Source organism: Passer montanus, unplaced genomic scaffold (genome assembly GCF_014805655.1).
Source record: "Passer montanus isolate IOZ18808 unplaced genomic scaffold, ASM1480565v1 scaffold19, whole genome shotgun sequence".
NCBI lineage: Eukaryota > Metazoa > Chordata > Aves > Passeriformes > Passeridae > Passer > Passer montanus.
Genome location: NW_024366480.1, coordinates 8,990,828 through 9,006,830, shown reverse-complemented (window position 1 = coordinate 9,006,830; position 16,003 = coordinate 8,990,828). Strand labels below are relative to the sequence as shown.

General features: G+C 44.3%; 1 protein-coding gene across 2 annotated transcripts; it reads left to right on the top strand.

Moving 5' to 3' along the window:
- The first annotated feature begins 5,475 nt into the window (after positions 1 to 5,475).
- Positions 5,476 to 15,786, top strand: CIDEA (cell death inducing DFFA like effector a). 2 transcript variants are annotated; one of them, XM_039706039.1, is made up of 5 exons: positions 5,476 to 5,610; positions 9,193 to 9,349; positions 9,523 to 9,669; positions 11,921 to 12,102; positions 15,328 to 15,786. In XM_039706039.1, the coding sequence occupies exons 1-5, from the start codon at positions 5,573 to 5,575 to the stop codon at positions 15,458 to 15,460; spliced, it is 657 nt and encodes a 218-aa protein (XP_039561973.1). In that variant the 5' UTR covers positions 5,476 to 5,572; the 3' UTR covers positions 15,461 to 15,786. The 2 variants fall into 2 exon arrangements, with proteins under 2 accessions (XP_039561973.1, XP_039561974.1); XM_039706040.1 differs by lacking the exon at positions 5,476 to 5,610 and adding an exon at positions 6,917 to 7,005.
- The last annotated feature ends 217 nt before the right edge of the window (positions 15,787 to 16,003 follow it).

Genomic DNA, 16,003 nt, shown 5'->3' with positions numbered 1-16,003 from the left:
AGTCATCCCGACTTACTATCGATGCTTTAGCTTCACCATAAGTGAATGGGTGCAGTAACTTCATGCTCCAAGGTGTTGTGACCCACACGAATTGGGTTTGCTGGGCAGATCATCTCATGGCCAGAATCAAACCCAGCAGAGTCACATCTGTGTGGGCTGGGGCTGGTGCAGGAAGTACAACCACACCTGAGGGTGTGAGGTGACAAGGACTTTGGAGCTGAGGTGGCCAGGGGCAGGATGCTGCAGTGGTGGAGTGAGACCATTCATGTCTGGGAGCTACTGGCCTCACAGCACACACCCATTCTCCTCCTGCAGCCTGACCCAACTCAAGGCACTGCCAACACCTGCTAGAGGCTGAGGGCTGACTGGATGTTTTACAGGGGCAGGCACAGAGGCAGGCCAGCTCTTGTCAGAAAGCCTTTAGCTCCTAAGTCAGGCTTAGACACCAAATTAGGTCTGACAGGAGCTTGACTTCAGGCTTGCAGCTTCCCAATAATGTTTTTGTCTAGAGAGCAAAGTACCTGAGCAGAATCTAAAGTCACAGCAATATTTTTCTTAGTCTGTTGCAATCTGTGATCCTTTAAAATTTCCTAGTGGAGCTGCTTTGGAAATTTCACATGGACATAGATTGCTGTGTAGCATCTATGAATCTAGTTCCTGTTCTTGCATGCTTTAAAAACAAATGTTCAAGCTCACAGGTGAACCCAAAATAGGCAGAAACACACGGATTCAAATGCAGTGGGATCCTCAGGAGTCACCCATTAACCTGCCTGACTATTATCGCCTTAGTCTTTGTTTTGGACAAAACCAAAGTACAATAATTGTTATTTTTAAAATTTGAAAGAATGCCATGTAAGAGGTAAATATGCTCCTTGTCCAAGAAGATTTTTAAAATCTAGTTTTTTGATTAATTAGTGCAGCTACCAAAGAAGCATGAGCTCACAGATCAATCTGAGCCCCAGTAATTCTGGAATCTGAAGCTCTTCAAGCCCTGCTATAGAAACCATAACATGGCTGTGCAGCTAAGGGACAATTCCACAGCTGACAGCCTCTCATTTTGTGATGAAAAGCCTCATAAAAGAAAACTTCAATGCTTGTAAAATAAAATTTCTTATTTCTTCTTGAATATTTTTTTCTTCAGGTGGGAAGTATCACTAAGCAATAAGAAATTGTAAAGATATTAGAAATGAATGAACAAAAAAGTGATTTAGTTGTATACATCTTTGGAGTTCTGACTTTTGAAATATAAAATAAAATATTTGAGATTATTCTTGGCATGATCAGAATAAACAAATAATAAGTTTCCAGTTCATTATCTTCAAAAACCTCCTGGTCGATATTTCTTTTTTTTATTACTGCTGTCACACTGATGCTCTCCATAAGTCAGCTTTCAGCTAAATGCTTCCCACAAATATGTGCAGTTCATTCACATGTGCATCATTGCAAAGGGGGTAAAAGAGGGCAAAGCCTGACATTGGGATTTTAATACCCCTTCTAGCTATAATGCCTCTAAATTTAAATTTGTGTGTCAAAGTCTTTCACACCCCTGAGACATTCTTGACAGCACAACTTTCCCTAAACATTCCTAAGTTGTGCCCACCCATCAACACTCCCTTGATCTTACTGTTAAATCATTGAAAACCAAAAAGTACAAAATAAAAAAAAATACCCACCCATGAAATCTCAGAATAAAGAGCAGGGGTTTTTTTCTGGTCTGGATAATTGACTGCAGTGAAAGGTTCATTTTTAGTTCAAACAGAGCTTTCAATATTGGGGTCTTTGCTGGCCACAGAAATATTTCCAGCACATTTCAGAGGATTTTAATCAGTACCAAAAAAAAAGTTCCCATCTTCTTCTACATAGCCATGCAGAGCAGCAAGATCACCTTTAGGAGGAGCCTCATCCCCTCTGTACAGCTAACAAAAACTCTCCTGGCTCCTGCAAAGCTGTTAGAACTTTACCTCACAAAATATGGTTTCACTAGCAAAGATTCTGAAAAAGATGGAAAACAACAAAAGCAACTTCATGAAATCTATTCTATAATCTTTTCTCAAAATAATCTGCTGTATATTAACCTCTTGTGATGGATGCTTGTCTACTTTGCTCTTTAAAACTTTAGAGGATGGTGCATTATTGTTTAGCACAAATATTAAGAATGAACAAGCAAATCTTTAACATAAACAACCTGACAGAAATAAAAAAGAACCAGAGGCAGTGGAGATAGAAATCTGCTGAATAGTAAAAGCAATTTAGAAACAAATATTTTTATTTTGAGGACACAGTGAAGAATACAAAGTTGGTTCTCTATGGAAGGGAGAAGAAACAAATTTGCTTAGGGGTGATCACAAGAGTGCTTCTAAGAGAAATCAGGATCAGACTTAACTGAAAGCAGGAAAGGGCAGAAAGCTGAATAGAAGGCCAGCTTTTACAAATTTAAGCAAATCCTTCTAATCTTGCTACCTTTGTAAGTGTGTCTGCTCACTTCTTTCACTCCCCTCTTGGGCCTAGGAAGGTGAGGTAGCACCTCATTAATTTGCATCATTAATGCACTTCATTCTGCATTAATCTCATTCATATTATTTGTCAGAGCCCTGAGAAACAGAAGGAATGTCCAAATTGATCCTTAGTGTCTGGACTTGTCCTTTGTGTTATTTGAGCACTGGCCCAAGAAATATCATTGTCTAATTGACTTTACATCTTCAGTCAGCAATTGAGCCCAGCACTTACCAGTCACCTCAGAGATGAAAAGTTTCTTAATGGACAACCTAATTCTCCTTTCCTACAGGTTAATCCCCTGTAGGCACAAAGAAATCATTATTCCATTCCTCTTCAGAGACTTCTCTAAAATAATAGAGATCCATATATTGGTATCTCCACCCAATCTTCCCAATTCCCAAACTACATAGCCCATATGCCATGTTTTTCTGCATGTCAGATCATTCCCACTTTCCTCTGAGTTTGTTCCAATCTGACATCATTTTCTCAAAGGGCAATAAGGAAAACCTGGCCTAATACTGCAAGCTCATCAATGTGAAGTTGCACACAAAACTATTTCAAGTACCTCCTCCTCCCTGTTAAACATGCCAGATGCAAACCTTCTCCAAAGCAATATGACCCCTGTGAGGAGTTACTTAACCAAACTTGTTTAACTTGAACTGCAGTGGAAAAGCAACACCTGTGGAGGCTGTCACTGCACTCAGCAAGGGGACACTAAGAGAGTAATTTAGCAAGAGGGATTAGCATCCTTATTTAACTCCACCTCTAGTATTCACTCCCTTCAGTATCAGCCATGTACTTTGTCCCCTGCATGATTAATATTTTTAGTGATGTAACTGAAGCAGATATTAATTTTTCTGGCCTCCTCACTTCAGCCTGCAGTTTGTTGTCTCTTCCTGCAAAAGACTGGAAAGAGTCTACCTCTTACAGCTACAGTCTTTATACTGGGTGTTGTCTTTACATCAGTTTTTAATGACATCTCATTTGATTGCCCTGGCCTGTTTTGGCACCTGCTCCTGGTTTGTATTCTTCCTGAGTAGGTTTTGTGCAAATCTCATCTGTGTCCTGTCTTGCTACTGTTCAAAGACGCTTCTTTCTCAGGAGCCCAGCTCCTAGGTCAGTGATTTTACCTATCTGATAGTTTTACTGCTGCTTGCAGTAAAGGGAAAAAGGGGGGGAAAAGGAGTAAGGAGTACTTGTGCAGCCTGTAAAACTACAGGCAATACCCTTCTCTCCTTTTCAGATGAGGACAGTCTTTAAAAGGACATGTTTTTCCTGTTACTCTTGTACCTCTATGTTTGCATTAGTTAGGCATCTGTGTTTGCATTGGTTACAACTAATGCAAATTGAAGCACTAATGCTGCTGGAGGAGCTTGCAAAGCACACAGTCCCTGCCTCAGAGCTGTGGCAAGCCTTGCAGGTCCCCTGGGGGGCTGCTGAGCAGTGACTGTGTTGGCTGGACTTCTCTGCAGAGAGCTTTGGGGACAGCCAAGTGGCCAGAGAAAAACTGAGCTTCTGCAAGACCAAAACTTCCATCTCCTCCAGACAGTTGCATCCCAGTATGTTCAGAAAAATCTCTAAAGTTACTGCATTTTCCATAAGATTTCTATGGGCACTCTCCCTTCCTTTCCACAGACAGAGGAGGAGACAGACCATCTGACAAAACACCTCCTTCCTTTTCTCCCTCCACAGCAGGAAAAGCTGCAGCATACACACAAGTTTTTGACAGTGACATGTTGTTGTCAAGAACTCCTTAAAAATGGATCACTTTTCGGACTCAACATCAGCTGTGCCTCACAACCCACCACAAGATACAGATCCAGGGGAAAACTGGCTGTTTGGAGTCCAGTGCTCAAGAACTTTTCACTGTCCCTCACTTCCTGCTCTCTGTGACATGTTGTCAGGGACTAATTGCAGAAGAGTAAAAAAACTAAATGCCATAGGAAACAGGGGGGAAAGGGGTTAACAAATGATCCCTACAACACCTGCAAGACCTAAGCAGCTTGAGGAGGAAGAGATAAAAGTCTGCTCTTAGCTTCCCAGGGGCAAGTTTCTTGGTCTAGAGTGTGCTCTGAGGAAAGAAGCTGTTTGTTTCATCAGGCTGGAGAGGAGATGCCCTCCAAGAAAGTAATTTGTCCTGGACCAAAAAACAGAATTTTTAATAGCTCGTAGATGCTCCAAATGCTGTGGACTGAAGAATACATCTAGCAGGTGCCAGACTGCCTGCTAAAGAAACCTGGACCCTAAGAGGTATCTTGAGTGGTCCTTTCTACCCTAAATAGGAAAAGCAATTCAGGCAACAAAGTAATTGATTATTCCTGACCCTGGGGGTAACCCGAGTGCTGGTGGTAGGGGCTTCTGGAGTCAGCAGTGGCAAGGTTTCCTGGCTCAGATCCTGGCCCCAGGTCAGCCTCTGATTCTCCTGGCTCTATTTTTCCTGTACAATAATTGCTGGACAGCTGTAGGCAACAGAGCCTGGTTCCAGAGCCCAAAAGGGCTGTGAGGTGCTTGTGTCCATGTGGACAGGAAACACTGCCTTTGCTCCTGTGTAGTAAACAGAAGCCACTGCTCCCCTGCCCGCAGGAGTGACAGTAAATACCTCCACTACTGTACACATTAAGCCTCTAAGCTTATTCACAGGCCCTAAAATCAGAAGCTGAGACACTTAATCTGTTGATTTGCTCCAATGCCGGGCGGCCGCTAATGAGATCGGCTTCCCGGGTTACACGAGCTGTAAGAGCTAACGCGCAGCGCGCATCCCCACACACACACACACCCACCCCAAAACCTTCCCCGCTCCTCCCCAGCTAAACCCCGAGGCCTCCTGAAGGAATATCCCCTCCTGAAGGAATAGCCCCTCCCGAAGGAACATCCCTTCCCAAAGCGCGCTGCCTGGCACCTATCGCTGCATCCCTGCGCAGGAGCTGTCCCGGCCGTGCTCCCTGTCCCGGGCACGGCTCCCGGCGCCGCCGGGGGGAAGGCGGGCGGGCAGGGAGGGGCCGGGGCCGGAGGAGGAGCTCTGCCCGCCCGCTGCTCTTAAGCGCCGTGACCGGCGCTGCCCGCGCTCGGCCGGGCCATGGAGGTGGCGCGGGATTGCGTGGGATCGCTGCTGCGGTGAGTGCGGGCTCGCTCCCGCCCCTTCTCCATCCCCTTCTCCATCTCCTTCTCCGTGCCGGGGATGCCGAGGCTGAGCAGCCCTCGGAGGGCTCGGGGGGGCTGGAGGGGGATTGACCCCGATGTGCGCTCCTGGGGAAGCAGGTCAGGAGGTGTCGCAGCCCCTGCGAGCCGGCTGAACCCCAAGTCTCCTCACTAATTTCCGACCTTTTTCTATTCTGTTTTTTTGTTTTGTTTTGTTTTCTGTTGTTTTGCCTGGCTGTTACTGCTGCTGTCCTTTGCCAGTGAACCCTAACCTAAAGATCAATCCGTGCCCTGTCCTGGAGCGTGTTGTGCAACGCTGGCTTTTCTGAGTGAGGCTGAGGACCATTGCACCACGTTCTTAGACAAACATATGGGGCATGTTGCAAACAAAGATAAAGAGTGAAATGTGTCTACAGGGCTCAAGGCAGGCTTTTAATCCGTGTGTCCTCATAAAGAATTAATTAATCTCTCCCACCAGATTTGACACTAGAGTGAATGCTTGTGGCAGCATTTGTGAAGCCCTCTCTAGTACATTGTAGTTATCCAAAACAAACTGGATAAGATGCTAGAGTTTGAAGGTATTAGATCTTTCAATTATGAAATGTTTTTGTCTTTTCCACAGATGTGGGATTCCTTCTTCCTTTAGAGAAGAGACAGGACTTGATCCTTTTGGCTTTAAAGATTAATAAAGCAACAGTGGATTTGTCTGTATTTAACATGTCACTCAACTTTCTAGTAAAAGCAACTAGAAAAGCAATCATTTCCACCACTTGCTTCATGACTTAGCTTGATCAGCTTTATAATCGGAAATTATTTTTTCATAACTCCAGTCTAATAGAGGAATTCCCTGTATCAGGAATTGGTTTGTCTATGTTTTGAGGACAGCTACAACAAGACTGGATCATTCTAAGAGCGGTGAATGTAAGCTGGCCTGTTTGAGCCTAAGATCTAGGAAGGAGAGTGGCACTCAAAATAAAAACAAGCTTTCAGCAATAGGCCCAGAAATGGAAGGGTTCACATTGTTTATCTGGCTGCTTTTCATCATCCTGCCTTTTGTCTCCTCATCAGCTGAAACCTCAGCCTGCCCTGGAGCCCAGACTCACTTCTTTATAGCCAGACTTAGTTTAAAGATGATATTGACAGGTTTTATCAATAGGTAGGTGAAATTTCACTGCTGTTAAATAACTTCCGAAGTTCTTTCCTGTTCAATGACTGTCTGGTGGCAATAATGTAATCCCTGGTTTATTAATCTGTTCATTTTTATTGCTCTGACTTTAAATAGAGCTAGGCAGCAGTGTGGGGATGCTGATCCTGACTCCTTGAGGAACTTCTGCTCAGAGCCTCGAAGTGCAGCTTGTAGAGCTGGCTGGGGTAAACTCTGTTAGCTCAAGTCCTGCCCATGGGCTGTGTCCCTAACATTTCTCATTCTTTGTCAGTGTGTGTGTTTTGGCTGTTACCCCTTTGTCTTTTGTGAATGACAGCTTGGCTCAAGTAGTGGGAAAGAAAACTTTTCTATGGGACTGATATTGACTTTCCTCAACCCAAAAAAATTTGAGTACTCACATGTATATCACTCAGGTTGCTATTCTACACACAAGTTTTCAAATTTGTGAGAGGCAATGAGGTGTAATCAGCCGTGAAAGCTCTTGAAACCCCATCAGGGTGCCCTGTGATGTCACCAGCCCCAGAGTAGGTGAGCAGGCTTCCTTCCTGAGGGAGAGACTCAGTGATTCAGAATGTGAGCTGCCCACGACCAGTGGGGTGACTGGGGGCCCATTACCTGAGTCAGCAGAGAGATTGGCAAACAGGGCCTGCCCTGGCAGCCTTCCCTCCTGTGAGGCTCCAATGCCCTTGTCAGTGCTACTGGCTCCATGTCCTCCTCCCTGGCCCTCTCCCTTTTCCGGGAGGATCAGTGCTTTTTAGCTCTTTAGTATGAAACAGTGCTTGTTTCCTGAAAGCCAAGCTGGCTGCTTACCCTCTCCAGCTTTGTCACAGGAAGGACAGAAGTTTCCATCAGCCATGTGTGTAAATGCCAAATGGTGAAAGCCACTGTATAGCCAGGACTATATAGCAACAAAGGGCATGAGCTGCAACAAAACTGCTGAATGTTCTCCTCCTTGAAAAGAATTAAAGCTGCAATAACGCCAGGGAGTTTTTGCAGAAGGTGTAAACTTACTGTTTAGAGGAAAGGTGATAGCCCAGAAGAGTGGTTCAGAATTGGATCGGTAAACAAATTATTTGCTGAAATCTGAATCTGGTCAGGCAGAAAAATGACATTCTGTGCATTCCAAAACTGTGCTTATAGACCGGGTAAGAGTTGTGGAAAAGATATTTATTCTGCACGGTTGGTGTGGATTTGCATCAAAGGTGTGACTGGGACATCATAACTCGAGTAACTTTATACCATCCCATTGTTGTTCTGGGAAGTCCTGTATTCACTCTCTGGCTGCAGATAAAAGCAGTTCACTCTACCCTCAGTGAAAGTCTGAGAAAAGATTTTCCTACATAGACTTGACTTTTTACACCTATGTGGGAGAACAAAATTGGGATGCATCCCTTTCCCACCCCTGAGCAATTCAGCATGAAGGAGCCAAAGGTATATATAGAGGGTAAAGTCCAGGAGTGTGGGAGACAAAATACTGCCTCCCTTTAAAAGACTTAGAAATCAATCCTTCCCAGGTGTTGGGCAGAATGCTATTTCTGGCAAGCTGAGTATTGACTTAGCCATTATCATTTGGCACAAAAAAATGTCACTGGGCATAGATGAGAGCAGATCTGTACATTGGTGTGGGAGTAGGCTGTTACTGGTGTTATGTGCTTGGCTTACCAAAGGTAAATATGCAATTGCCCAGAAAAATGTAAAGTCTCTTTCTAAGTGGCACTCTGCTGGCAGTGCCTCACTGGCAGCCTGCTCCAGCACTATGTATTTATGTACTTGGATATTAACTTTGATTGCATTTAACTCCTTCTTATACGAGCTTCTAAATTTGTGCTTTGCAAAACCAGATGGAGTTTTATAGGCTGCAGATATAATTTACAAACAAATGCCTTGACTCTTCCAAGTCAAGTGTAGCTGTATCACAAAGCTCTGCTTGAATTCTGCCAATGGGTGTTTTCAATATGGGTAATATGTTCAGTCTTCCTGAAACAAACTCTTAACACACAAGCGTGCTTTCAACTAATTATATATCTCACTGAGTGTTTGTCTTGTAAATGGAGGGAATGAGCTAAGTAACTGAATGTAATAAGAGCTACTGCCTTTTAAATTCAGTTTTACAACCCATCAGCTTCACTGTGATTGTGACCTTCACGTCAGCCGAGCTAGATGTGTCTGCTTGAAATTGTATTAATTTTATAAGTCTTTCCAAATGTCATGGGCAAGGGAGAGTTCACATATCTGTACAGCAGTGCAGTATTTAGTTTTGAAATTTAGCTCCAAGAGTCTTAGTGTGATCTGTGAATTACTTGTATGATGTGATTATGTCAACAGTCTTCCTCCTTCTTGCAGTACTTGGCATGACTGTTTTTCTAACTCTGTTGAATTTTTATTCGTCTTAGGTCTTTCATATCCATGGGAGCATCTGTAGGAGCAGTAACAAAACAGACCCTGTTCCCTCCTCTCATGCCTGCAGGGCGCCCTTTCCGTGTGTCCAATGCCTCCCGAAGCAGCCGCAAGGGAATTGTTGCAAGCAGCCTGCAAGAGCTCCTCAGCAAGGTACAGCAAACAGTCCCACTCTGACTGAAGCTCACAGGGAAATAGAGTATCCCAGAAGGACAGCCCACAGACTCTTGTTCTAAAAAAAACATCACTAGGGAAGTATTTCAGATAAGCGAGTCTCAATATGAAATGATGAACTCTTTAGAATGCTAAAATCTGGTTTTTTTCAGACTTTGGATGCCTTCGTTATAACTGCTGGAATAGTTACTCTGGTTTTGGAGGAAGATGGCACAGTTGTGGACACAGAAGAGTTCTTCAGGTCCCTGGATGATAATACACACTTCGTGGTTCTAGAAAATGGACAGAAATGGACACCAGTAAGTGTTGACTGCTTCTCTCTCATTTGAGTAGAAATGGATGGAGGAATGTTTGTGGCTGCTAAAACTGTTGGAAAGAGGTGAGGAGAGGAAGAAAAATTCCTCTGGAGAGCCGCAGTGGATGGAGGAATGTTTGTGGCTGCTAAAACTGTTGGAAAGAGGGGAGAAGAGGAAGAAAAATTCCTCTGAAGAGCCACAATGCAAACTCCTTGTTGAGACTTCCTGGATGAAAAATCAAGTTCATATTTCTTATTGTCCCTTGTTTGTACATAGATCTGTTGGCAAAATCCACCAGGAATTGAAGTAAAACATTACAAATGACAAGACTTACAGGAAATAACCTGCTTTTGGAGAAGCTCAGAAATATTTCTCCTTGAGCCTTTTTGTAACATAAAGAAAATTAGGACTTTGACTCCGTGAAGTTAAAAAAATACAGTGTCTTTCAAGATTAGATTTAGACTGTAAAAATGCTCAAACAAAGTAATATAAAACAACTTCTGCCATCTGAAGGCAGTAATAGTTAATGACAGTTAGAAAATGCCTTGTTTGATTTTGCAAATAGCCAGAAGTTGGCATCAGAACCTAGTGTTAGTCTGCATGCTTCAAGATATTTAAGATCTCTTAAAACTGGCTAAAGCCTTATAATCATATGAATTCAGTATTTAATTATTTCTTTTATGGGGAAATAGTCATCTGTGCATTAATATCATAGAGTCAAACTCGTAACTGTTTTTCCATGAGATGGTTGTTGCTGTAAAGCTGGCATCAGAATTTTTTCTACCAGCTGCAGAGCTGGCTGTGGAGCTGTAAGCAGGGGCACCATTTTTGTGCCTGCACACATAAAGCTCAGTCATGTGGCCCTGTTTTCCCAGTCTCCTGTTGCAGTGTGGGCAGCCTGTACGTTTTTCCCCCAAATACCTCACTGGTTTTCCAAGCTCTGCACGTGGGACATGAGCTCCAAGGGCAGAAAAGGAGTTGCAGCCAAGGTGTGACTCCACCTTGCTCCTTTCCCCTGTCTCCTGTCCGGCATTGCAGCAGCACAAGTTTGAAGGCAGCCCCTCTTCAGAATGTGCTGAGTGACAACAGAGGGATTGTCACAGCTTCACCAATCACCTGGAGTGTAGCACCAGCCCTGTCCTGCTTTATCCAAATATTCTGGCTGCAAATGGGGAGGGGTGTGGGGAGATGCTTCCAAGCACACCAACTGCTGGTACATGCCTGAAGCTGTTGTTGATAGGGGACCCTGTAGCTGGAGCTTGGAGGTTATCAAAGCAAAACAGGCATAAAATTGCTGGCTAGTGATGTACTGCTGTGTTTAACTTTGTCTGACTTATCACGACACTGTCTGAGGGCTGGGGTGTCAAGTACCAAAAGGCCCAGTCTTACACAACTTTATTGCTTCATTTAGCCTGCAGAAAACAGCCGGGCAGCTGCCAGCTCGTTAACCTTGAGCGGAATGTGCTGAGCACAGGATCCCGTGTATCCACTAGATGTCTCTGTGAATATGGGTTCTCTTTCTTTGCTGCTTTCTTTTGGTTTTCCTTTCTTGAAGCACACACCCTGCAGCAGACAAGGGCTGCTTTCAATAAAGGAGGGTGCATTTAAGGTGGAAGATGAATTTTTCTACGCTCCCTCTCCTTTGCTTTTCCTCCTAAAATCTCCTTATTAAACCCTTGGCCTAACCAGCAGTGGTTCCCTCCCTGTGTTTCTTTCTAGTAGGAACAAAGATGTTGTGAGCCATGTTTTGAAATGAGTCCCTGACTTTTCACAGATGTCATCTTTGTAGCTATCTCCAAGAGTGCTCATCAGTATTGTGTTCCTGACTAAGCAGAAGGACCTGATGTCATCCTGATTATTTGGTGGCCTAACCTCGCTGCCTCAGAGAGAAGCCAGAATGTACCAGGATAAATAAATGGCAGGAACACTGTCTGGTGGCATTACCTGTGCCTTCAGTGTACTCTGAAGAAGCTCTATTATGGAAAATAAATATTCAGGAGGTGCTCTGTCACTCTAGAATTTTAGTGTGTGTTTGGAAAACTTTAGAAGCCTGTTCAGGACTTGGAAAAACAATACATGGTCTACAGACCTCCTTTTTGTGTGCTAATGCTTTTCATTCTAGTTTAGAATTGACCAAAAGCCAGTTCCAAGACTGGAGTAAGCAAAGCTGCTTCTGAACAGCTCCACTGTTAACAATTGTCTTGCTGTAGTTTTCTGTGTCATGGTACAAACTGTCTCTCTCTTTTTAAATCAGACAAAAAATGGAGTTGTTGCTGTGAGAAAAAAGAAGAAAATGGGAGTCGCTAACATCACATTTGATCTGTACAAACTGAACCCTAAGGATTTTATTGGCTGCTTAAACATCAAGGCAACCTTCTATGAGATCTACTCTATCTCATATGACATCAAATGCATGGGAGCAAAAAGTGTATTGCGGTGAGTGTTTCCACTACTGGGCAGGTGCTAATGTAAAAACCTGTGTTTGCTATCGGTTCTGTGAAGCAGGTATGTTTATAAAATCAGGGTTTTTGTTATTTATTACTGGTCAATATGCTGACTCTTTGTAAGATGCATAGCTGACTGGTAAAAAACTTCCTATGGTTTTTATCATGGAATCTTAAGTTTCCGCCGAGGCAAAACTCTAATCAGCTTGTACTTACTGAAGGGGTGTGAGTAGGGTTTCTTTGTTCTGCTGAGAGAATTTCCTCACATTTCCTTGACTTGTTTGTCGGAAGAATGCAGGAGGCTGGGGAAAGAAGCTCTTTGAAGAGGAGACTTCAAGGGGATGAAATGAAAGGAATTTGAGATCTAATATCAGGGGTCTTAAAGCTTGCTCAGAGCCGGCAGTTCCTGCTTGCCAGATTCACCACTAGAGCTACATGGAGGCAAAGGAAAATGGAAGAGAGATGACACTCTGCTCTCCTCATGTGGATTTGTCATCTGTAGCAAGACTCTGTGGTGTCACTCTTCTTTAGCCAGCTGGTGTGGTCCCTAGGCCAGCTAAGGGAGCCTGTCAAGGACCACTGTCTCCTGCAGGACTGATCTGCTGTGGGCTGTGAGTTTGGTAGAACTGGCTGTTGGGAAAAGCTGTCATTCAGGGACAAAAGAATACCTGCCCAATTCACTGTTTTCAGCAATGAGTGGAAAGTTGGTGCCTTGTCAAGATCAGCTGTGCTGGAAAAGCTGTCATTCAGGGACAAAAGAATACCTGCCCAATTCACTTTTTCAGCAACGGGTTGAAAGTTGGTTCCTTGTCAAGATCAGCTGTGCTCTGCCCTGGCCAAGGAGACTCCTGTGCTCAGAGCCCTTCCCAGAGGCGCTGGGAAGTTTCTCTACCTGACTTTTAGAATTCTGGTTGAGACACAATGGTGTGCTGCATTTTATTACTTGAGGACCAGATCTGACAGATAGATGCATACATCATCAGTGAAGTTTTGCCTTGTCCTGAGTGACACGTGGCCTTTAGATGAAGCAGTCTTGAAGCAGTCCTGCCTCTGCAGGTATGCTGATTAGCAGTGTAATGCTGATCTTCTTCCGTGTCCCTCAGTCCCATTGACCTCTCCCACTCTACTTGGGTGGTCCTTAATCTTTCAGGCTACAGCTGGTGTGGCTGGAGACAAGGCTCCTCTCTGGTCAGGATGAAGTGATTATCCAGCTACATGCTACACCCACCTGTAACACAGACTTCATTAGGGTTGCTTCAAAGCAGAGTTTTGCCCTTGGACAGCTGCGTTCCTCCAGTTCTTGTGTTTGTCAAACTCTCTCGAGCCAAAACAAACTCTGATCTCTGACTGCCTGCTATGGCACTGAGTATCAGCACTGGAACTTGTGCTGCTGAGGGGAGTTGGAAGTGACAATTCTGCCTTCCTGCCAAGACAGGGCAGCTGGTGAGAAGGGAGCGGCGCTGGCAAACAGCTGAAGTAGCTGTGGAGTTCTTCTGGAAGCTCTGTTATGTTGCAGAGTGGAGCTGTAAGGGAAGTGTCACAAGCAGGGTGGGATGGCAGTCTGCTAGCAAAGGACAGGGTGACAGAAGACATAACCTTGGGTACCCTTGAGCACAACAGTGACATGGCCTGTCTCAGCTTGCTGTCGAAGTCAGAGACAGGGGATGTCAGGATCCTGCTGCAGCCCCTCTGCTAATGAGTTCCTAATGAGTGCTCATGATCGGTAACTCCGATGCCCTCTGCCTGCTGCAGCCCCTCTGCTAATGAGTTCCAGATCGCCAGCTCCGATGCCCTCTGCCCGAGCCCCCATGCTGAGCGGAGGGAAAGCGCTGAAAAATGCCGCAGCTGTTGGAGATGGGAGGGGCTGGAAGCCTGCCAGCTCTGATTAGTGCATTTCCCCTCGTGGTGTTTCCCTGTCGTGTCCGACTGAAGGATCAAATGTCGGCTCCAACAAATAGCTTGCTCTGTGGCTGAAGTGGCAACTGCTGCTGTGTGCGAGCGACACGCTGCAGCTGCTGCAAAGCCGGCACCAGGTGCAGCTTCCTTTGCAACTGCGAAGCTCCTTGGCCTGTCCCGCAGGAAGAACAGGCTGCAGTGGCACGTGTGGGAAGCGTGAATAAGGGTTCAGTGTTCTGTAAGGGCTTCACGGCTCTGAGCACGGGGTGCTCTGCTCTGTTGAGGCGTTGGATTTCAGCTGCAAACCTTTCATGACAGTGGGGTTAAAAATGAATTTGTAGGAAGATTTTTCCTTCTCTGCTTAAGCTCAAAGGACAAGTGAATAGAAGCAGAGAGTTCACAGCTGCATGTTCTCTTAGACAAGAATTCAGAAAATCTTCTTTGGTTTTTTTTTCTTTTTTTTTTTTTCAGAAGGGAGACTGATCTGGTTTCTGTATCTTCAGAAATTGATCCCATTCCAGTTTTTTGGTACTACTTTCCAATGCCTCAGCGTACTTGAGTGCCCTCCTAACTTCTGGGGGATGAGACTCAAATGTAGCTCTCAGTATTGTGTCCCTGTTGTTTCCTGCAGAATGGAAGATGCAGTTACGACTAAGTTGAATAAATGACTATTCAGTTATGACTATCTCTTCCCCTGTGAAGATCCACAGTTTCCATTGTCAACCTCTGATGCTTGCCTGATGTTATCTTATGGATTTGTACTGATTCTCACACAGTACTATATACTTGAATGCTGATTTAATCAAATTTGTAGAAAATAAAGTAGTTGTAAACTGAGAATTCTTAAAGCTTGCAGCTTGGCCAGCAGTAACTTTCCTGCTTTGCCTGTTTTGCTGTTGAGTACCCACTGTAATGTGATTGTTCAGCTTCAGATCTAATCAGGTTTGATCTGTGGCTTGAAGACACATACAGGGTTGTATTAGTGAATGATGAAGGTGAGACATGAGGTGAGTTTATGCTGCAGGAATGCTGCTCCCAGGCAAGGTTGTTTTCTGTCCTACTGTGATGGTTTGAGTGATGGCTTTGCAGAAAGCCTGTAAGCATCTAGCAGGATGTCAGTCTGCTTTGTTGAATGTGATTTCTGGTCCTGCCAACATGTCAATAGTTTTCTGTCCATCAAGGTGCAAAAATGACCATCTGCTCAGAAGTGAGAAGGAATAAGAGGGGTTTTTTAATATATTGACTTATAACATTGTGGGTGGAAAGGGATAATGTAATCTTGCTGATGATTTTTTTCTTACGCAAATTACTTTTCTTCCAGGAAAGTGCTTCAGCTAATATCCCATGCAGCACAAATAACTGGACAGTTTCTGCTCTATACTGGAACGTACATGTTGCAGGTGATGGGTGAATATGATGAGGAAGACATGTGCACGAGGTCCAGGCGGGAGTAGTGGCCACAGCTGCACTTCTGATCTCCAGTCCTTTTGCTCACAGGCATTCTCTTGCCCAGTTGTGATTGTGACAATGTTATAGTAGGGGGATGTGCACTAATGTGAACTAACATTTTTTCCTGTTTGGGAGCACTTGTAGGCCTTAGTCATGAAGTGTTGGATGTTCACAGGCTCTTAACACCACAAAAAGATGGGTGCCTAATGTCTGAGAATCTGGCAAAAGGAGAGACAGGGCAGGCTTTTGCCCCAGAAATTCAAAATGAAGAATAAGTATACTTGGAAACTTTAATGCTTTGTAACCAATGGAATACTTTTTGCACCAATCAGTTTTGTGTGGTTATTTTTGGTTTTGTTTTGGTGTTTTGTTATTGTTGTTTGTTTGTTTTTCATGGGTATCTCCTTGCATTCTGAACAGACTGGGCTGTAAGGTGAGGGCATGGGGACTGTGGGGATTGTGTGTTTATTTGTTAGTTTTAATCCTTAACAGTGCTGGCTGGCATTAGTGTGAAGCTGACATGGAGGTGAAGTGCACCTATTTGCTCC